The sequence below is a fragment of the Glycine soja genome, chromosome 3 (assembly GCF_004193775.1).
Source record: "Glycine soja cultivar W05 chromosome 3, ASM419377v2, whole genome shotgun sequence".
Lineage (NCBI taxonomy): Eukaryota > Viridiplantae > Streptophyta > Magnoliopsida > Fabales > Fabaceae > Glycine > Glycine soja.
The window spans coordinates 35106067-35129573 of record NC_041004.1 but is presented as its reverse complement, the minus strand read 5'-3'; the positions used below and the strand labels follow the sequence as shown (position 1 = coordinate 35129573).

Genomic DNA, 23507 nt, shown 5'->3' with positions numbered 1-23507 from the left:
ATATTATAAGGTTAGGTTAGTCACTATGCTGTTTTTAATTTTTATGTATTAATAGATATTTGAAGGTTAGGTTAGTTAGTTTGGTTTGTTGTATATATTTTTAGATATTATATATGTGATATAATATTATTAGCTTTAGAAATATTAGGCACATGTAATATACTTAATATTAGGGAAGCACACGTAATATATTAATATTAGCTAGCTGTAGAAATATTAGACACATGTAATATTAGGTAGTTGTAGAAATATTTTTATTCAGCCACACTTATTATTAGCTTTAGAAATACTGGGCACACATAATATACGTAATATTAGCTAGTTGTAGGAAATATTAGGCACAAGTTAATTTAAGGTTTAATTATATATTTGTAAATTTTAGGACAGGCGTAAATTTTGTGTTTTTGTAATATTAGCTAGCTGTAAAAATTTAAGCATTTCACACGTAATTCCATAATTCCTTTGCTTTTGCAGAGTTTCATTGAGTGTCTACGCTGCTGGTGCTGGTTCCTTTGCTTTTGTTCCTTTGCTTTTGCTGAGTTTTTCTCTTCCATAATTCCTGGTAAGTGATTTTCTCAAATAACATTTATATATTATGATTTATATATTCTGTTGTTAATATTATAAAAATAATAGGTTAGCTAGTATTAATAGGTATTGTAAGTTTAGGTTAATTAGGATTAATAGGTATTGTAAGGTTAGGTTAGTTAGTATGAAAAGATTATTTAGTTTGTAGTATATATTTTTAGATATTTTATATGTGATATATATATATATATATATATATATATATATATATATATATATATATATATATATATATATATATATAATACTTTAGTAAGCCACAGCCAAAGGTTCCATGAGGTTTAAAAATATTAGACACACTTAATATTAGCCTTAGAAATATTAGGCACAGGTAATATTAGGTAGCGGTAGAAATATTAGGCATAAATTAATATTAGCTTTAGGTACATATTTGTAAATTTTAGGTAGACATAAATTTGTAGTTTTTGTAAAATTAAACATTCCACACGTAAATAAATAATTGTAATATTAGAGACGTGTAAATTTGTCTTATTAGTGTTATATTTTTGTATGTTATATATAAATAGTATAGTTTTAAATAAATGAATTGATAAGTTAATATTGTTTGAGTTAATTATTTTTAGTTTTTAGTTATATATATATATATATATATATATATATATATATATATATATATATGATAAGATAGTGTTAGTTTTAGTTTGTAGGTTAATATTATTTATTTTAGGAAATTTACGTTATTAAATATATGATACATTGTACATTATTATTATTTTTGTATATATATTGTTTAAATAATTTTTTGCATTTCAATATTTGTTTGTATTATAAATAATTTGTTAGTCCATATTTTATTCAATTATTTTTTTTGTTAATTGTAGAAAAAAATTATTTATTTAAAGTTTTCTTCACATGTATTTTAATTTATCTATAGAATATATTAAAAATTGGCCATTTTGATTTTTTTTCAAATTAATTGTTATATATTTAATAATATTTTTATAAATGTGCGTAGTTTAATTTAATTTATATTATCTACAAATAATGTATAAATTGATTTGTGAATTTATTGTATTATATTTTATTTTGCAGTAGCAATGACATCTTCATCATCATCTTCATCACATATTAACATTAAGTCTGGCCTCATCGATACTGATGTATTATGGATGCAACCTAAGCATGTTTCAGAACATGTTTGGAATGGGGAAGAAGATCGGAAATTACATATCAGACGAGCTGTCCTCACGTATCAAGGGGAAGAACAAATTCCAGAGCAAATTTTCCCTTTTGCTTCTACAATCTGATTTCGCCTGGATTATCAAGATGGGGTACTTAAAAATAAATGTCTCATTAATTAGTGTTCTGATAGAAAGATGGAGGCCGGAAACACATACGTTTCACATGAGATGCAGAGAGTGTACTATTACTCTCCAAGACGTCTCTGTATTGTTAGGTATAAGTGTGGATGATTTACCATTAATCGGTCCAACAAATCTTGATTGGGCTGATTTATGTGAGGAATTATTGGGAGTCAGACCACAAGAAGGTGAAATTAAAGGTAGTGTGGTTAAATTAAGTTGGCTGGCTCACCATTTTGCACAAATAAATAACGACGACGACGAAGAACAGGTACGAAGGTTTGCCCGTACATGGATACTGAGATTCATTGGAGGTGTCTTGTTCGTTGACAAAAGCAGTAACAAAGTTTCGCTAAGGTACCTTCAATTTTTACGTGACTTTGAAGAATGTGACAGATATGCATGGGGAGCTGCCGTAGTTGGGTCAGGGATTAGTGTTCATGCCTCATCAGAAGGAGAAATTGCCACTTCATTCCCAAGAGGCCTCCACTGTGCGGAGTATGCTTTTAAGATGTGCTCATTGGTGTAAATAACATCTATATATTGGTAGTAGTTCATGCTCACGTAACCACAAGCTGCAATAATGTGTGAACATGGATAGTGAAGCGCAGAATACCTTCCGCATTGACAATAATGACCATTCAAGTTAACTGCCCATTTTTGCCCGCCACGTTGCGTTATAGGATTGAAGGTCTCCTCTACTTCAAAACTTGTCGAGTGGATATCATACACGCGAACGATGTGCGAACAAGCTTGTTCTTGATTTTTCCTAAGTTCTGTAACAAGCTTAGAACAATAAACTTGGCCTTCTCTTAATTGTCTTTGGGCTTGGCGACCACAATCAACAAAGTACTTTCGGCACCTACTACATGTTGACTTGACCAATGTTGTTATTGGAATGCTGCGACAATCTTTCAACACCTTATTCACACATTCTGATAGGTTGGTTGTCATGTGACCATATCGTCGTCCAGATGTATCGTAAGCCATGCTCCATTTTTTCTTTGAAATGCGATCAATCCATCTTGCTATGGCTGGACTCAATTCATATATTTTTTCTAAGTTTTGATCAAACACATGCTTGCAAGGAGTATATGCTGCATCAAATTTGTTATCATCAAAAGTTGTACGTAGACATGAAACTCAAATTAAATTAATGTATAAAATAAACCTTACCCAATTTCTTGAACATCTCTTTTTGTTTCGCGTTGTTGAATTTACGATTGAAATTGCTGGCTATGTGTCGGACGCAGTACACATGATAACTGTGGGGAGGTTGCCAACCAAGTGCTTCGTTAGCGACAGCAGACTTTATACTCGCGTGATGATCAGATATTAGACAAATTCCATTCTTATCTGTGACGTGTTCACGCAAGTGGGCCAAAAACCATGACCAAGCTGTTAGCGTCTCGCCTTCGACCACGGCGAATGCTAGAGGAAGAACACCACCATTTCAATCTTGCGATGTGGCCATTAACAGGGTCCCACGGTATTTGCCATATAAATGTGTGCCATCAACTTGTATGATTGGCTTACAGTACTTAAAAGCCTCTTTGCATTGACCAAATGCCCAAAATACTCTATGAAACTGACGATGTTCGCGACTCACCTTATTACCAACAATAAAATCGTCATGTAATATTTGAAAGTAAGAGCCAGGAGAATGATTTTGCATGTGTGTTAGCCATGACGAGAGTTTCGCATACGACTTTTCACAATCGCCATATTCAATTGCAATCGCCTTTTGTTTGGCCATCCATGCTTTTATGTATGAAACCTTATAGGAAAATTCATTATTTATCCTTTCTTGAATCAAAGAAATTTTTATTGATGGATCTTCTCTGATCATGCCTGTAATTCAAATAATTAAATAAAATTACAAATTAAAATAACAAATAACACAAAAGTAGGATAATATGAACATAAAAAACGTACCTACAACGCAAGTTGCAATTAAATTTGAATCAAGCTTCTCATGGTCTTGTGTCATAGTCATATTTAGACATGTGTGCGGTCCACCCCATTGTGTCACTTTCCATGCATTAGTTTTTTTGGATAAAATTGCCCTCATATAAAAGGGCAAGGAGACTCTTCGGTGTTGTTGGGGCAACAAACGATATATTTGTGTGATTTCGTTTCAACAACCTTAAAACTTTGATGCACCTTCATCACATATTGTTTCAGTGCATTTTTTACCGCATCTTTACTGTCAAAATTCATGCCAACATATAATTCTTGTCCAACATTAAAAGTCGTTGGCATGTCCAGACCACAAATGTCCTCCTCGTTCGGATGACTCCAATTGATATTATTATAATGCATAGCATCATTCCAAAATGGATTTTGAATTTCTGGTACACCTAATAATTTATAAAAAAAATCACGTCAACAAACTACTCCTATTTAGTTACCATTAAATACAATTCTCATAAAAAGATAGATGTATTCAACTAATTTTGTATTTCACAAACATTTACCTTCGCTTGGGTGAACAATTGAAACTGGTTCAACGATGTCAGTGACTTCATCGTCTATATCAGATATTCCATCATCACTATCATCTTCATCGAAAGACTCTTCAACGTATGAGTTAGATGCAAGATAATCATCATCATCATCATCATCTTCATCAACATGTAAATTGCTTATATTTCTTGGCAGTTCTGACTCATGATGAGATACATTACGTCCACATGACGTAACAGAATTTGCAACATGAAATATAGAACCACCAGCAACATCCTTTTCTACGTACAATTCTAGAACTGAAATTTGTTGTTGTTGTTGAAAACTTTCGATCATAGTTTCAACATCTTCGTCATCACAAATTTGCAACGCAACATATTTTCCTGAAACTAAAAATCTACAACTTATAGTAGAAATAATTTCATTATTTTCTAACTTTACCTTATCTCCAATTTTTTTTTCAAAGCATTGAAACTAATTCCGTGTTTAATCTGAATCGCCTTTTTACTGCCTTCAAATATTACACTATCATTGTCTTCGTATACTCTTCCGTTGAAATACAACACTGTAATAATTGAATTCATGATATACCTACATCAACAAAATTAAAAATAATTAATCATAACAACATTCTTTTTAAAATAAATAAGTGTATTTGCTTGCTGCATCTACTAAATTAAAGTTAAACTTAAACTTAAACTACAGATTAAAATTTCATTCTAACTTCAAAAAACTATAAGGGAATCATGTAATTATTTGTAACACCTGTCCACCCATTAACAAATGCTTCTAAATAATTAAACATTATTAAAAAATAACTTCAAAGTAAAAAACCTAATTACAAAAATTAATACGCTTTAACTTCACGTATTAATTTTTTGTCTAAAAAAAAATTTATTACTTCAATTAAATATTTTGTGAATGATAACAATTAATAAATGTATTTGCTTGCACTATTAAAATTTCCTTAACAAAAACATTATTTGTAAGTCAGAAAAAATTATTACTCCAATTAAATAATTCTAATAAATTATTACTCGAATTAAATATTTCTAAAAAATTTCCGTAACTTCCAAAAGTCGAAGACTCACCTCTAAATATTTGTAAGTCAGAAATAGCATCAACAAAAGCTTATAACCCGAAGGGTCACACGTCAAATTTCTAAGCCACAAAAACCATGAACAAAGACGCTTACAAATAATTACTGATAATAATTTTAAAATAACAATTCTAATTCCAAAAATTATTACACTTAAACTTTACCTTCAATTTTTAGTCTAACAAATAAATTTATTACTTCAACTAATATTTTGTCAATCATAAAAATAAAAATATTTATTTTCTTGTTCTATTAAACTTAAACTAGACATTCATATTTTATTCTAAAAAAAATTATTACACTAATTAAATAATTTTTGAAAAATTCCTCAAGTTCAAAATTTGCAACTATCACATATAAATATATTCTTAAGGCTGAAATAATTAGTGGTAATAATTTTCAAATACAAAATATAATTAAAAAATTTGTTACACTTAAATTTCAGCTTCAAATTTGATTTTAACCACAAAATTAATTACTTCAAAATAAACAATTTGTAAATGATACAAATTATTAAAAAAATTAAGTTGAAACAGCATCAAATAATGCTTCTAAAAATTTGACTCAATAAAATTTTATTCCTTAAAATAAATTAAAAAGATCCTTACTTTCAATAGAACTTTGAAGTTGAAGATGAAATGAAGTAACTTGAACCAAAAATAAACTTCTAACAAAGCGTGTGAAATTTCAGCCTTTTCTTTCTCTCTTCAAACAACCAGTATTTTTCTTTCTCCTTTATTCCTTAAAATAAATTAAAAAGATCCTTACTTTCAATAGAACTTTGAAGTTGAAGATGAAATGAAGTAACTTGAACCAAAAATAAACTTCTAACAAAGCGTGTGAAATTTGAAGTTGTATCCTACTCTATTTAAACAAAAACTACTTGTGTCTTGCCATTATTAAAAGCATGCAAAATTTTCCCCGAAGTCATACATGTGAGCCTCTGAATCTACACTGTATGCATGTGATCCTAAAACCTGCAATGCATGTGAATAATCTACAGGTGTAGCCTCTGAACCCTAACCTGCAATGCATGTGAACATCTACAGGTAGCCTTTGAACCCTAACTTGCTTTCAGACCTTAGCTTTAGTCTCGTCATGAACAGGGAGAGCATGCGTAACCAATCTCCTACGTGGAGCATCTCGCCGTTAGCACTGGCGAGATTGCCCTAGTGGTGTATGTCGCTGTTATTGCTGGCGGCATCAGTGCCTACTCAGCAAGTATCGCCAAGAAGAATGGCGGCATGAGTCCTAGGTGGAGCATCTCGCCCGTGTTGCTGGCGGGACTGCTTTCTCGCTTCTCCTGCTGGCGGCTTCACAAGGTGAATCGCTTCTCCTGCTGGCGGCATCCATGGAGTTGCTGATGCAGCTGGCGGCATCAAATGAAAAACAGACCCCCCTGCAATTTTTTTCAAAAGGGATCCTGATGCGTAAATTGTTTATAAATGTGTCCCTCTACAATAAATTTGCCACTCTCTTTAACTCTTTCCTCGTAACAAGCACTCTATGATAGGCTGATTGGCTCGAAACTAAAAGATCATGAGAATAAATAAGATGTGGGACTCATGATTTTTTTGAGTAATTTTTAAGAAATTTCAATCAATCATAAAAGAGAGTGTGTTATTAACATTTTTTTTTAGATGAGTTGTCTTAAAATAATTCAAATGATGATTTATAATTGAATAATAATATAAAACTGTTTTATAGTGTTAGTTGATAAACCTAACTATCTGATTTATGTGTATTGATTTATTCAGCAAGAAAACATTTCACAAAGAAGAATTTTTTTATACTGGAAATCATAATAAAATTTGCTTGATTTGGTTGGTTATAAATATTTTTAGCTTTTAATTGTGCGAACTTGATCTTTAAAATATGAGTAAATACCTATTTAGTCTTTGAAGGTGTGAGACAATAATTAATATATATATATATATATATATATATATATATATATTTTTCAAATGTGAAAAAAGTACAACATCCTCTGATATAATCGATCAAGAAAAATAATTATATCTTATAATAATCAAGTTGACTATGCATAGTTAAAAATAAGAGATTGAAAAAATTTGATCAAAAGCAAAAAAAAAAAATTCAATCTAAAAGCAAACTAAGCACTGATAAAGACATCAATATAAGAAACAACAAAATGTAAAGGAATTTATAAAATCAAACTTGACACTTCTTAACACACCTAAAAATAAGCAATTATAACTAATTCCATGTTTAAACTTTTTTTTAGAAAAATGGGTGATACTTATCTATACCAGAGTAATCTGACTGAAACAAAGAAAAGCATAACATCAACTTTATTTTAATATTACAATACAAAAAGAAATGTCTTCCATTTCAACAACATGGGAGTCATTTATTTTAGCTACAAATCAAATGATGGGAATAGAAAGTAGTAAAAATGTAATATCATGTTTTTTCTAGAATTGTCACTCCTAATTATTTAATTTTATGTACACACATTTTTAAGTAAATTTTGTGAGAAATATAAATTCATAATTTTTAATTCAAGGGTCATTTGAGAGTATTTAAACAATAAACCAAACGCACTAAGTAGGATGTTTGGAATTTGAATCCCCACTCTTTCTCTCTAATTATACTACCATTACCAATGGACCAAATTTTAGTTTAATATATAAATTAAAATTATGCTATTTGTAACTTATATTGGAGTCCGAAATTTCACATATGCTTATTACTACTAAATAGATTATTTATCACAATGAAATAAATATGCAACTTAAAAGTACTGATGTCGAACTTAAAAAAAAAATTCTATACTTTCTTTATCAATGTATACAAATTAATATTAATATTACATCAGAGCTACTTGAAATGATCAATGATGGACTTTTTTTAACAATTCAAACGTCATGATAACTAAAAGTCTACATAAACCGAAAAACCTCCTATTATTTTCCCCCTAACAACAATACAACAACGTCAATCAGATGGAGAGTAGGCCAGATGGAGAGAAGACAAACAATTCGAGGCAGAAGACCCAAAAAGACTATAAGAGAGGTTATCAAAAAGACTATATATATATATTAGTTTAGCAGCCAACTTCTTCATGCAAGCCATTTTCTCTTTATATAAAATTGTTTCCTGATGTGCAAATTTTCGCTTCCGCATCTCTCATAAAACTCCACAGCAATGACTACCTATGTTTTTATACACATTTTATAACTTTTGGTAATACGTTTATACGCATTTTCACTATTACTTTTAATAGTGTTTGGTTTCCGAATAGTAGCAAAGACATACATAATGGCCCAGTCGGATATGTCTGGAAGTTGAGTTTTAAAAGAAAATAAAGGAGGTAACAAATATTCTAAAATGATGAGAAAACTATATGATATTTATAAAATAAATTAACACATTAAGGATCCGTTTTGTTTGTAGTAAAAAAAAGTTGAAAAGAAATTAATAGTAAAATAAAGTGAGACTCTCACTTTTAATTAAAAACTTTCATCTCAATTAACTTTCATTCCATTTCATTTTATTCTATCCAAGGGACCCTAAGTTTATGTTAATATATTATTTTTTATTTTAAAAATATCAAATTAAAAAATATTTGTTAGAAAATTTAGATCGTCCTCTCCTTTCCCTTTTAAAAGTTAAACCCTCATAAATACCCTAAGAACACCTTGATCTACAATAAGAATGTAACTTGAACGGATCAAAGTGCAAATCAGTGATGTTACCGGAGACATCTAATCCAATCTACAATTTACAATCTACAATTAAATACATATGCATCCTAGTCACAGCATAAGCACTTCACATTCAAAATACAAGGAGAGAAAGAGAAGAAAACCTTCATAAACTATCATAGCCATAGGCTTCTTCAGATATTATTTGCTAGTTGCATTGCACCATCATTTCTTAGTGCTCTTATCATATTCATTAATCATTATCATACATGCTGAAACATAGGTCCTAGCATGATTGTACACAATCAAGCTAACTAGAAGCACAGGCATGAGTCCCAGATGCTTGCCTAAGCTTCAAGAAAATAAAGGTTCTAAAGTGAGTTTATCTAAACTTTGGTCAGCATCAGGCTGCTTGGGAGAGCAATGGTAACACCATTCAATTTAACAAGTGTCTTTGCAAACACCCTACACTTCCTCAGGTCATCTTAACTCCATCGCTCCACTTACCACCTTTTAGAGAATCCCGCTGGAAGATGAAATAATCAATTCTAAAGTAAATTGATATACAACAGTGATTAACAGTTAAAATTTTACTTCAACCGACGTAACGGAATCCAGATCATTTGTCATCTCAAAATTCAGGTTCCATTAATATTGTTCAAAGATGATCAGATAAAAATATCCAATTAAGGGAGCATACTTTTCTTTTTGTAAGTGCTGTTCAACTATAAACAATTTTAGGGTGAGGCTGGGGTGATTCTGTTGTATTATACTACTCAAGCTATTCAACACGAACATAGGGAAATGATATTAAAATTACCATGTCCTCCAGTTTGTGCTGTTACCAGCAGCATGAACTTCTTCAATGTACTCTCCAAATCCAAGAACCAGATAAAAAGGACATGTGCAAATTAATAAATAAAAAACAAATCAGGAATATTTAAAAATATCCAATATACCCATTCTTGACAATCTTCGCTACCTGTAAATGCTCAAAATAAGCAAACAAATCCATGCTTTTTGGACATTAGACCCATTATCCAGCATTTTCAGTTATGTAACGGAAAATGCTGGATATTTAGAATTCCAAGATTAAAAAGTTCACTCGTTTCAACATTTTTTTATAAATAAACCTATACTAATTGTTCATAAATAATTTTTTTTTATAAAAATTACACTGAAACAGTATATGGCCAAGACAGCTAACCTGACAAAAGGCAACTCCTTAAAAAGTAGGCATTGAGCTTAATGAATGCTTCCTCCCATCCATTATACAATTTAAATGTCCTTGATCCCCAAATAGATTTAAAATATCCTTAAGGAGACATAATATGTTACCAGTATGTCAGTAACACATCATCTGATAAACAAAATTTGGGTACAGCTCTGAACACACAGAAACTTCTTACCCAAGCTTTAGGCCAAGCCACTAAAGCAAAAGCTCTAATAACATGACATGTTAACATGATAACATCACCATAAGACTATTTAACAATAAATGTGAGTTCAAAATGCCTCACAACAGAAAGACAACTTGGAGCACTAAGCTAACCAACTGGCAGATAACATAACACCATGAAATTTCTGAAATTCCACACTTTTCAACATGTTAAGAGTTGGCCTTAATTTTTCATCTGCATAATATTAGAAGACAAGTTCAATATCTGATGAAGCAAAGGCTATTTGAAGTTGAAAGTCTTAAACAGAATCAAGAATTAAATATTATCCTGTAGGAAGTATAATGTGACACTAACATCAACATTATTGTTGAAAGACTTTAAAATCACAAGTACTGAAGTGTGTAAAAGGAGATTTCACTCATGGATAAGTTGATTTGAAGCGATGAAATCACTTAAGAATCACTAAGAAAAAAAAATTGATACCTATAATGCTAATAGCTAAGGTCTTTCAACATTTATCAGCTCTTAGTGTGTACACTGTTAAATACTTAATGTACTTTATTATTTATCAGCTTTAGAATGAATTAGTCCTTTGGCCCAAAGGCCTAAATCAGAACAGAAAATAGGTTTTTCAGCTAACTGGCATCCACTTTCACTAGGTCATTTAATTTCAAAAAGGATGAATTAATTGTAATTAGCAGAAAATAATGAATACAAATGGAACAAATTTGATGGACAAATGAGGAGAATGGCTAAATGATAACAATATCTGTGATGACTCAAACTCTAACCATGAGGTTAATAAAATGTTCAAAGAACTGATCAGAATCTAGTCCAATAGATAAATAAGCAAGGGGAAGCATAAGGCTACATAATCCCTCGAATATTGAGTAATTCACCTATTAATACAACAGGAAAGACAAAATTGAACATCATTATATCATAATCGTTTGGTCCAACAAGTTTGAGTTAGTAGAATATCAACCAAAGACAAAAACATTGGGTAAAATATTGCTGTATAGGTGCATAGTGCATAACCTGTTCTGCAGTGAAGAGGTAAAAAAGTCTGAAGTCCCTCTTTCTTCTTGAGAAGATTTTCAGCACACTTGTTCTTCCTGATGTTCTAAGCCTCTTGTGCAAGAAACTCCATGAACATAAAAACTCTATAGCTCTTGCACAGGATGATTCACAATTTGAAATTGAATCAAAGGTAAAAAGAAAAAAGTGGAGCTACAAAAAGTAGAGTATACGAGCGGAGCCATGGGTCCTGCGAGAGAGAACCAACTGGGCAGGTGTAAAATGCCTTGATGGTAAATGTTTGTTATTTGAGAGCTAGTATGCATGGAGAACATGCAACAATCAGGAGATTTCACATGGCAAGTGATATATCATGATCAACAGAATGCAAATAAAACATTGCACAGGGTAACAAAAGCAGAAGGCAATGAACTCAATAAGTCATGTTAACAATTTCACCAAATGATCAAGGGGATCTATTCTCTTCACAATTCTCCAAGAAAGGAATCACCCAATCTCCTTGCCTTTCACCTTCCTCATTCACTTCACATACTACAGCATTACTCTCTTCCTTATTAGACTCATCATCACAAGCCAACAATTGTCTGGTTTTCCTATACCCTAACAACACAAGATCCAACATATTCCTTCATGCCTCATACACGGGATTTGGCTTAACCAACCCCCCTTTCCCATAAGCTTCCCTAAGAAAAACAGTTAGAGTCTTCCCTTTAGTAGACAAGTAAAATATACCAGGATGCCTCAGCAGCAATTCGCGCACATTAACTTCGATACCAAAGTCCCTCCAAAATGAGCCAGCCGATCAACCTCAACCATCTTCTCCACAGTCAAGCTCAGCAGCTCATGAAGAACAGCCACAGCCCTCTTCTCATACCACTCGATCCCTCCACACGTCCTCACCCGAACAACCTCGTTCCTCTTGTAAGGCATGGTGTAAGGAAGCCTCTGCCAATTCCTCAGCCTCTCCTTAAACCCTCTCTCAAACATAAACCCGGTTGGGAAGCTAACGGGGAATGCGAACTTGGTCTCGAACTCACTCAACCACTTTTCAGTGTACTCCCTCACCCTCCATTCCTCAACCCGAGCCACCGCAAATTCGGCGTCCCAATCAACCAATGCCACAACCTCCAAATCAACCAATCTGAAATCTCGATCATACCTTCCAATAATGGAGTCTCTGAAATCCTCAGGGAGACCCAATTCTCTTTTAATCAACCTTAAGGCGTGCAAACGAAGCGTGCCATTCACGGACATCATCAGCAGCTTCTTCACCCTCTTCACAGCTTCTGTTCCATTCTGCTTAACCACCACCCCTTCGAGAAAGGTCAATTCTTTCATCCTTTTGGTGACCCTGCAGCACGTGTTTTTTCTGAAGGGGTGGACGAACACGTGGAAGACGTGGGGGTATTTGTGGAGGAATGGGCCCACGGGGACGGTGAGTCCGAGGATGTTTCGCCAGCGGGAGAGGAGGGTGAGAGAGATGAAAGGACCGCGCTTGCGCGCGGGCATGAGATTGTGGGTGGGTTTTGAGGACAAGGTCGAGTCTTTTGAGGTGGGAAGCGAGTTTGTCGAAGTGGGGTTCTCGGACTCTGTCTACTAAGCGGGTTTGGGCGGAGACGGTGGGTTTCTTCCATCGCCGTTGGATGAAGAGGTTGAAGGGGGAGCGGGGTGGAGGGAAGATTTTGTGTCTGAGGATGCACGAGAGGGTCATGGGATTCAAATTATGCAGCGGTGAAACGTGGACTCATGGTTGTTGATGCATTGCGCTTATACTGTGTCGGAAAATGTTTTGCTTTGAAAGTTGCAGAAGACGCTGGTGTAATGGAAGGGAAGGCCAAGAAAGAAACAAAGAGAAAAAAATGGACTCAAGAGTTTTTTATTTCCCCAACAAATAACGAATATGCTTTAAAAAAAATGTAGTCACATGCAAGGAACACCAAAATATAGTGACTGTTTTTTCAACATCAATACTTGTCCTAGAAAATCAAATGGTTTTAGTAACTAAGTTCGATGAATAAAAACTATATTTATCCTAAAAATTGCTCTATATATACTACATACATTTTGATTAATTTTTTACTTGGTCTATAATGTTTGAACTAGAAGTAAAATACTAAACTTATGTTGATCTGAATTAAAGAAGAAAAAGCGGGAAAACGAATAAGAATTTTATGCCGAATCAGTGAATCCATTTTAAAGCTAAATAAAACCCTCCTCTCTTTCTCTGTCTCTCTAACGGGAACCAAACATGGCTTCCTTCCCTCCTCTAGGTTCACTCACTCTCTGCGAAGTCAATCGTGACCTAAGTAAGTAACTCTCTCTCTCTCTCTCTCTCTCTCTCTCTCTCTCTCTACCGCTTTGCTTCTCTAACTCTGAATTTCTCTCTCCAAATCTGCAGTCACTGTCGACGCCCTCTCTGACGATCGAGCCAACCAAACCTACGGAAAAATCCTCGTAACTATTCGCATCAATACACATTCCCCAATTCCCACGATTTTCCACTCACTTCCCGATTTTATTTTTTTATTTTATTATTTATCAATTTATTGATATTAGGGTTTGGTGTTCAGTCCCGTCCCGTTTCACAATCTGGAGAACGACGCTTCCGATCAGGATGGTGCAACGACGACGGCGACAACCGCCGGAGAAAGCGTTCGGAGGAAAAGCCCGGTGGCACTCTTGCAAGGGTTTATGAACAGCTATCTCGGACGCCTCTTTTACCCTGATGATGTATGCTATGCTTAATTCACATCACTGCTTGCATTACAGTGTAATTTATTGTGATTTTATAGTGTATTGTTAATTAGATGTTAATTGTTGTGCTGTGTGTAGGTGCATTTGTTGCCGGAGGTTGATCTCCAAGGAGTAAGCTGGCACCCTAATAAGCATATAATTGCTTTTATCTCTGCCCCAACACAAGTCTTAGTTCGTGATTACCAAGAGTCTGGTACTTGTTATGATCATGAGACATGTTACTGGCAACTTACTTTACGTCCTGTTTGGATAAATTTAATCAACAAAGCACTTATAGAAGACAGAAAATAAGAAAGTTAAATAAAGTAACCTTCTCCTATAAGTTAAAATTAGCTTACGGATAAGCTAATTCATAGAAGTTAAAAGACAGAACTTCTGGGGAAGGAACTTACGGATAAGCTAATTTTAACTTATGGGAGGAACTTATTTTAACTTATTGAAAAACTTATCCAAATGAGGCTTAGTTATTGTTATTTTTGTTGTTGTTGTGTTATGATAGGGGTTTATGTTTAGTAAATGATGATTGGTACTTTGACATTATAAATAGAGGGGAAGGATCCGAGTATTTTGACAAATGAGTCGCAGAGAGATGCTAGAGTGCTGGAGTGGAGGCCCAATGGTGGGAAAATGCTTGCTGTGGGTTGCAAGTGAGGTTTTGTCTTTCTTGTGTGTGGTTGTTATGGCAAATGCAATGTCAATTGGTTGACAATATGCTTTCTTGTTTACTGGAATATGGTGTACTGTTGCAGGGGTGGAATTTGCATGTGGGCTGCTTCTTATCCTGGAAATGCTGCATCTGTTAGATCTGGAGCTGCTTCCTTTTTAGGAGGTTTGTCCAGAAGCTCAGGGAATCGGTATATCCTGGTCGATTTTCTTCGTAGTCCATATGATGAGCATGTTAGTGCTCTCACTTGGAGTCCAGATGGAAGATATCCTTATTAATGTCAAAAAGTGCTTCTTATTGTCGGGTTTTGCTACATGTTTCCCAAATATAAATGTTGCTGTTCTGTTTCTTTCTTTTGTAAGAGAGGCTGCTGTATGATTGTAAATTGCTTTTCACAGTAAGTACATAAAAAATATTAGCCATGGTTGCCAAATTTACAAGTTTAAGGCATAAACTTGAGTGGTGACAATGATGGGCAATTTGAAAATGCTGCACAATTTTATTTTATTTTTCACTTTTTATGTTGTGCTTTTGATTACTTATGTGTGAATATGACAGTATAATACCCCCTCCCCCTCCTTTCCTGTCATTAAATCATGAATTTGTGGCTTGTGTTGCTTGATATGGATCTATTATAAGTTTTTTTTTTCTTTTTTTTTTAAAATTGTCATAATTTTTTAAGAATATAAATACATGGATTCTTAGTTAGCTATTTATGGAAGTAGGTATTAGGCAAAGTCAATGATTTTTTGAGACAAGTTTACTCTCTCCACAATTTCACTTCAACTTTGAGTTTGACAAACTTAATCTATATAAATTTTCAATTTTTGGATGTCTATAAAGACTGTGCAAGATTCAGTTGAAACTTTATTGGTATTTTATCTATGATTATGACCAACAGAAAGAATATATTTAAGTTTTTTTTTAATTTTAAATTGCTATTACACAACCGTTCTTTCTTAACCTATTTTTACATACTTAGCTTCTGCTTCATATGAAAGCTCCTCGTTCTCTGTATGGGATTTTGCTCAAGGTACAAAGATCTTTGCCCCCTTAAGTTGTTTTCACTTTACTTTGTAATATCCATTTGAATTTCAGGTTGTTTTCCATATTATTTATAGGTGTGGGAACACCCATTCGACGTGGATTAGGAGGCATATCAATGCTGAAGTGGTCACCTACTGGAGATTACTTCTTTGCTTCAAAATTGTAATGCAAAATGCTAAATATGAATTATTTATTGAACATGTACTGTTTATTCACAACCTCATTATTATGTTCTCATACAGTGATGGAACATTTTATCTTTGGGAAACAAACACATGGACATCAGAACAATGGTCATCAACTAGTGGTTTTGTCAAGGTATATGTAGTTTACATTCATGTATAGATGCTCTTTGATGACCTATTTATATTTATAATAAGATGACATTTAGTCCTTAACCTTTGCCTGTGTTTTGACATGTTTGACAATATGTTGATACCGTAAAAAGAAGTATCTTCAATAGTATGCAGCGCTAAAATTCTTCAGTTGGTGTTTAAAATGTAAGAGCTTTCCAGTAATATACTTTTTTTTTTTTTTATTTAGACTTTGGGACAATAATGTTGTTTTTGTAACTAAAGATGAATTTATTACCAAGAAAGAAAGTCCATGGTGGGATGATGGGATTTTAGGGATATCCTCTTCCTTAGAAGAAACCATGGAGAAGATCATTGATTAATAAAGTGTTAGGAGCTGAATTAACATAGAAGAAAAGAACAATCTTCCTCTAACAAACTCGTATTTATAATAACTGTATAGCTATAACAGCTCTGACTACGTAACTTCCTCCTGATGTTTCTTTAGTTTCTGGTCCACTTAAATTGGGCCCAGCATAAAGCCCTTCAATTCCCCCACATAGCATAGGAATTCTTTAAATAAACTCATGCAACGAACAACATAGAAACCAATTAAAAATCATATTTTATAGCACATCAAATGAAAACTTGTTTTTGAAAAACAAACACTTATTCTTACCACCTTTCCACCCCACCCCCCAAAGAAAAAAAATTACTATTTGTATTAATGAACTTCTTAAGAAATGTATTTCCACAAACTTTGCTTTGTTAGCCTGTATGGTACTACCAAAACCTGTAAATCTAGTTGCTGTTGAATGTATTAGTAGAATCAAAGAGTTCAAACCCTCCTATCAGGACACAGATAGATTCAAGATTCAGAACTTCTAATGTAAGTGGCAATAAGTGTTGAAATTTTGTATCACATTGTGGTGCCGTAAAAGAGAGGTGATTGATCTTCCCAGAGAGAAGCTTCTAGAGCATGATGCTAGAACCATCACCCACTTTAAGACAAACATGGAATAAAAAAATTTATCCAGGGAATTGATCTTCACATATGTCTTTTTATCTTCTGAGTTATTTTCTTAGCCTTCTAGATTTATAACCTAACATTTTTTTACAACAAATAAAGCATTTCCTCCCAGGAGGTTGTGGATAAGAAATTCTCAGAATTGGGAAATGTACAAGGAACGAGAAAAACTAAGGGTCTGTTTGGTGAATGTGAAAATACTTGTATAAATATTTTAACGGAGGTAATTCTCAAATAATACTTGTATTGATCTGGACTGCATAAATATTTTAACGGAGGTAGTGTAATTTTTCTTGTCTGATAGTTATCAAATAATACTTGTATTGATCTGGTTTCTACTTTCAATTGTGTGATCAGGGTGCAACATGGGATCCAGATGGGCGTATGATACTTCTTGCATTTTCTGAATCGTCAACTTTGGGATCTATTCACTTTGCATCAAAGCCTCCGTCATTAGGTATGTGACCTTTTCATTCAAAGATCTTATGTTAATTTGTTTATTGTTTTTGTATCTTGCTATGTTAATACTGGAAAAATGAAAATGGGGCATTGAAATACAGGAGCTAAATCGAAAAGGGAAAATAGAGAGAGAGGCATATGATATAGAATATATTTATTATTAAGGTCTGGTATAAATGTGACAAAATCTCCGAACTAACAAGTCTATTTATAGTGAATGCTGACCACAAAAAAGCCGACAGCAAAGACCATGACGAATAGTACTGGCTGTACTGCTCTTTTACCATAATAAATTTTGAGTTGGATTGAAAAGGGAAAAGAGTGATTGAGATGGAACAATGTAAAATATATTTCCCAAATGTGTTGTCTGATTGTAACCAAAAATCTCCATGCTAAAAACTATGACCAAGCACATATGCCCTCTACTTTGGGTGCACTGCAAGTAATGCATACTCTACTAGAGAACTTCTCAGAACACAGAATTCATTATATTTATCAACAGAAACTGTTAAGTTGATTGGATTAGTGGACTGTTGATATTTGAGATGTGGATTTATTATTAAAATTTGTATAACTTTTGGCATACATGTATTAGGAGAGTGAAACACTGTAAAAATTATGTCAGGTGTGAAGAAGGAAAGTTATAATTGGTTCATGGTCTACCACTGAAATGTTCCCTGTAACGGAGTTTCAGGAAACTCATTTGCAAGGATATTAGGGAGCTTGCACATAATATTAGTCTGCTAACTTAATGGAAGCATGCAATAAAATTTTGATCTGGTTATTCTTACGACTGTTTGAAGTCCTAGTATTAACTTAAATTCATACTTCCCTGTTCTGTTCATTTTTAATATGTGGTTGTAACATTCATGGTTTGCAATTTTTCAAATATTTTGGATTTTTTTTCTTCTGAAATCTGATATATTGATAATTACTCATTGTTGACTTTTCAGATGCACATTTGTTACCTGTTGATTTGCCGGAAATATTATCATTGACAGGCAGGTAGAGATGAATTTATGTTTTTATCTTCAATAATTCTTTGAATGTTTGTGATCCTAAAGTCTTATTATTATTTAAAATTCCTTCTGATCATTTTCTTAGGACTGGAATAAAAGACTGTAATAACATTTTTCATCACCAGCTGTTTTAGTCTTTTCTCCTCCTGGTCTATGATAATGCAATTCTGATTTGTATGCTTGAATTAAAGTGGGGTTGCAGATCTTGATTTTAGATTTTGTACTATATGTACATGTGTGTGTATTGGTCCTATTGTTGGATTTCTCGAGCAAATTTAAGTTAATTGTTGCTTGGTTGGTGGCCATTTTCATTTATATTAAAAATAGAAAAAAGGTGACAACATGATTGGCCTGGTTGTAATTGTTTACTATCTAGAGTGAATTCTGAATATTTTTATCTTATATTAATTGACCTTGTGCTAAGCTTTCGTTTTTGAGGGAAGCAAACTGGCAAGTATTGCTCCAGCAAAGTATGATTTCAATTATGGAATCTTCTGGTTGAAGCTGAAGACCCTTGACATTGTGCCTTCGATCTGACAGAGGAATTCATGAATGTTCTTCTGTGATGGACCAATTTACATATGCTCTGTAGCTCTGGAATGTGATTGGCTGCATTTTTTTTGTCTTTCGTAAATTAAATTGGTACATGAAGCCAAGTCTTGTGACCTGGAGGTTACGAGCTCAAATCCTAGAATCAGCCTCTTTGCTTACACAAATTAAATTGGCTAAAGGAATTCATTTCTTTTTAACTTTTTTTATTTATTTACTTTCATTTTCCCACTCCCACACTTAACAAATACACCTAAGGTATCCTTTGTGTTGTGTTCTTGACTAGATTCGTCATCTTCCTTTCTTGTTTTAATGAATATGGGAATTATGTTATGGTGAGGAATGAGTATTGGGAATTATGTCATGTCTTAAATGCAATGTAATTTTTTTAGAAAGTAGCCATCAGACAACGGTGTTGTGTTATCTTTTCAAATAATGACTTGAGGTCTTTGGATCTGCATGATATGGTTATCATGTTTGCTATTGTTGGAAAATGGAAACTATGTGGTTATTGATTATCTTATATTATTTCATTCAGTCAGGGAATTGAAAAGATAGCATGGGATAATTCAGGGGAACGATTGGCCGTGTCTTTTAAAGGTGGAGAGGATATATACAGGGGTCTGATCGCCGTATATGATACAAGAAGGACTCCTCTTATATCTACATCATTAATGTGAGTTCATGGTTGAAAATGGTCCAATTACTGGTCTCTCTGTTATTTTGTCCCATTTTTCTTTGATTGTTATGATGTTGGATTTTTTTTTTAAAATTAAGCATTCTATTATTTTGCCAAATACTATTTTGAAGATATTAATTATTTGACATGATTTCCCACCAATTATATGTTTTAGAGGATTTATAAGAGGGCCTGGAGACAATCCAAAGCCAATCTCGTTTTTATTTCACGGGAAGTTTAAGCAGGGACCATTGCTTTCTGTGGTGAGTTTCACTGCTTTCTTCTTTATTTCTATTTTCTTTTTCAAATCAGTTATCTACAATAGAAATATACCTGTGATATCATAATTAATTATAGATGTCGTTCTATTCTATGACATTTTTCCTCTACAAAAGAAAAAAAAAAGATCATCTGATTGAAGTATTAAGTTTTGTATTTTTTTTTCTGCAGTGCTGGAGCAGCGGGTTTTGTTGCACTTATCCCCTCTTATTTCGCTCTCATATGCTTCCATAAGAAGGATTTCTGTGAAATTTTGATGTTTGTATACGATTGGGGGGAGCAAGTTGACTTTGATGTTAATGTTATTTATTCAATTTTTTTTGGATTACTTTATGGTCTTCTTTACCATCAAAATAGGATGGTAACTGGATTCTGACTAAATGGGTATCGTAATCTTCCATAATGGATGGGGTATTTATTCATCACATGTCTTTGGGTTTGAGATAGGTAATTTACCCACGTAATTTTGTAGAGTATCATACCATCCAATTCTATCTATATTCGTATAATATATTTATAATTAAAATTTGAAAGCCTCAAATAATTTAATAGTTTAATTTATGAGAAAAATGTTTAACTGTGTAAGATATATTTATATAAGCATCCAATAGAAATTTATTATGAATAATTTTTTAATCAAATTAAAGAATAACCATTATAAATCAATTTTTACGTATAAAATATATGAAAAATTTGTAACAAAAAGTATATTTTAACTTTTTTATTTATAGTATCTACAGTTTCAATCTCACCTACCATGCTAATAATTTTTCTTTTTCAGCAAAATTAATTTCATTCTAAACTTGAAGAAGTCTAGTGATACTCTCTTTTTAATATTTTTTCTTTAATTAGTTGAAATTTGTTGAAAAGCACTCACTTGATTTCATTTAAATTAAAAGATAAAATCATAAATAATAAGTCTAACTCACTAAAATAATTGTTGATTTTCAATTTAAAGTCATCATATAGAAAATATTGGAAAAAGAAGGTCATTAGATTTTTTAAACTTTTATTTACAATTTTTATTTTTTTAAGCATATTATTTTTTTATTAAAAAAAAACTAATCTAAACACTAAACAAAAACAACAACTAATCTAAACACTAAACAGTCTTAAAGTTCAAAATTGTAATCCCAAACATGTAACCATCCATACGAAACAAAGAGTTAACTCATTGATGATTATTTTTGTTGATAGAGAGAGGGGTGTGGGTGAAGAGCACACCCACACATCACATCAACATGGCATAGCTTATCCTTAAATCCCAATTCTAATTCTCTTCTTCATTTCCTTTCCCCAAACAAACATGGCTCTTCTCTCTTTCAATTCCTTCACACTCTCCCCTCTCCATTCACCATTACTCCCCTCTTCTTCCACTTTTGCTCTTCCCACCACCTCTGGTACCTAACTCTACCCTTCCACTCTTTCAATTTCTTTCATTTTGATGTTTTTTTTTTATTCTTAATTTTCTCGAACTGTGACAGCTTCAAGAGCAAACGTGATTCTGCCCCCGAAGCCCTTGAATGGAGTTCGAATCTCGACACCCAAAAGGAGGACTGAGTCGGTGATTGTCTCCGCCGCCGCGGAGGACGCGAGTTCGGCTGTGGAGGGTGGGTCGCCGCCGCCTCCTCCGGCGGAGAGCGAGAAAGAGAGCGGCGCCTCCGTGGAGAAGCTTCCGTTGGAGTCGAAGGTGAAGGAGAGAGAGGAGCAAAAGCTGAGGATGAAGCTGGCGAAGAAGATAAGGTTGAGGCGGAAAAGGCTTCTTCGGAAACGCAAGTTGAGAAAGAAGGGTAGATGGCCACCTTCTAAGATGAAGAAGTTGAAGAATGTATGATTGTCAATTTCAATGTGCTTTTTTTTTTTGCAGGTTTATTTAAGCTTCATTGTTCATTTTCTCATTTTATTTTCAAATTAATGTGTATTGTGTATTGTGTATTTTGATAATTTCCTTAATTTTCGATCAAGGATGCTGTCCCCAATTTGGTGAATAAGGGTTTTGATTTGGAATCCATGTTAACATGATTGCCATATCACCAAAATGGATGGAACTTAATATGAACACAAAATGGATGATCAAATGCCCCCTTTATGAAATCCCTGGTGTTTTAGATTGCTTGGGAATTTGTTTTCAAGAGTTATTTGCAGGTTAAGTAATGGAAACAAAGAGTTTAATTGATGTACAATGTTTAAATTGTTGACTAGTAATTAGAAAAGTATGGCATGAATGACTTTTGAGCTAGTTATTTTGAAACTCAACAAATTTAGTGTACATTATACTTTGTGATGAACCCATGTCACCTAGTGGATAAGACTTTATTATTATTGTTGATACTTTGTAAGCAAATCAGTAAAGAACAGACAATGTCATTTAATTGAGAAGGAAGTTGAGGAATGGAACAAGTTATAATGCCAGTGTATTGATGATTTAGTGTGTTTGGAAAACAGTTCTCCCCAACTTAAACTGACATTATACTCTCAATGACACTACATTTTCGCTTCTCTGTTTACGGTATCAGAAAGTGTGAACAAATGGGAATTCAAATGCCTATCCAAACACTCCTTTTATGTCAATCCCACTTTCCTAGGTCGTTGGAGTTTAACACGAGCAAATGCAAATTCAAAAACAGCTTACTCTGGCTTGTTTTTCCCAAATGTAATAATGCCCATTCTTTTTCTTTATTCAAATTTCTGGAGTGAATTTAAGCAGAACTGCAGAACCGAATTCTTGTTATCTCATTTTCGTTTGGGGCTGATACGAATTTATTGTGACATAATGCTTTGGTAAATAACTTAATTAAGGATTTATTAAATATATACTTATTATATAAAACGAAAATAGAATAATTTTTTTTTTTACATAAGTTGTAAGTTATTTTCGTTAGTTATTCTGAATTAGTTATTGAAATAAACTGAATAATTCATGGACATATAAACTATTTTCATAAAGTCTCAAATGCAATATCCATATGTTCATCAAAATCTTTAAGTGAATCTAAGGAAAACCAAATATTAAGTTCCTTATTTTCAAAATTTTGGGAGCTAGTAGAAGAGTTAGTGTTTCACGTTTGTCTCTGCCGATCTGTGTCAATTTTTTGCTCGGCACATAGTACTCGATCCTTGTTTTGGAATCAAAATTCTGCACTCACCAATTGGCAG

General features: G+C 33.1%; 2 protein-coding genes and 1 pseudogene across 4 annotated transcripts; 2 read left to right on the top strand and 1 right to left on the bottom strand.

Annotated features, from left to right (window-relative positions):
- Nucleotides 1-9316: 9316 nt before the first annotated feature.
- Nucleotides 9317-13484, bottom strand: LOC114406580 (annotated as a pseudogene).
- Nucleotides 13485-13700: 216 nt separating this feature from the next.
- LOC114406579 (aladin-like) lies at nucleotides 13701-20778 on the top strand. 3 transcript variants are annotated; one of them, XM_028369328.1, is made up of 14 exons: nucleotides 13709-13887; nucleotides 13980-14035; nucleotides 14138-14311; nucleotides 14414-14528; nucleotides 14883-14982; nucleotides 15085-15264; nucleotides 15974-16032; nucleotides 16121-16208; nucleotides 16289-16364; nucleotides 17724-17823; nucleotides 18779-18830; nucleotides 19932-20069; nucleotides 20248-20335; nucleotides 20523-20778. In XM_028369328.1, exons 1-14 carry the CDS (start codon nucleotides 13830-13832, stop codon nucleotides 20583-20585), a joined length of 1347 nt encoding a protein of 448 aa, XP_028225129.1. In that variant the 5' UTR covers nucleotides 13709-13829; the 3' UTR covers nucleotides 20586-20778. The 3 variants fall into 3 exon arrangements, with proteins under 3 accessions (XP_028225130.1, XP_028225129.1, XP_028225131.1); XM_028369330.1 differs by having other exon boundaries at nucleotides 13815-13887; nucleotides 14152-14311; XM_028369329.1 differs by lacking the exons at nucleotides 19932-20069; nucleotides 20248-20335; nucleotides 20523-20778 and adding an exon at nucleotides 19283-19624 and having other exon boundaries at nucleotides 13701-13887.
- Nucleotides 20779-21572: 794 nt separating this feature from the next.
- On the top strand, nucleotides 21573-22462 carry LOC114406578 (50S ribosomal protein 5, chloroplastic-like). The gene is made up of 2 exons (XM_028369327.1): nucleotides 21573-21751; nucleotides 21836-22462. The coding sequence occupies exons 1-2, from the start codon at nucleotides 21658-21660 to the stop codon at nucleotides 22183-22185; spliced, it is 444 nt and encodes a 147-aa protein (XP_028225128.1). The 5' UTR covers nucleotides 21573-21657; the 3' UTR covers nucleotides 22186-22462.
- Nucleotides 22463-23507: the final 1045 nt, after the last annotated feature.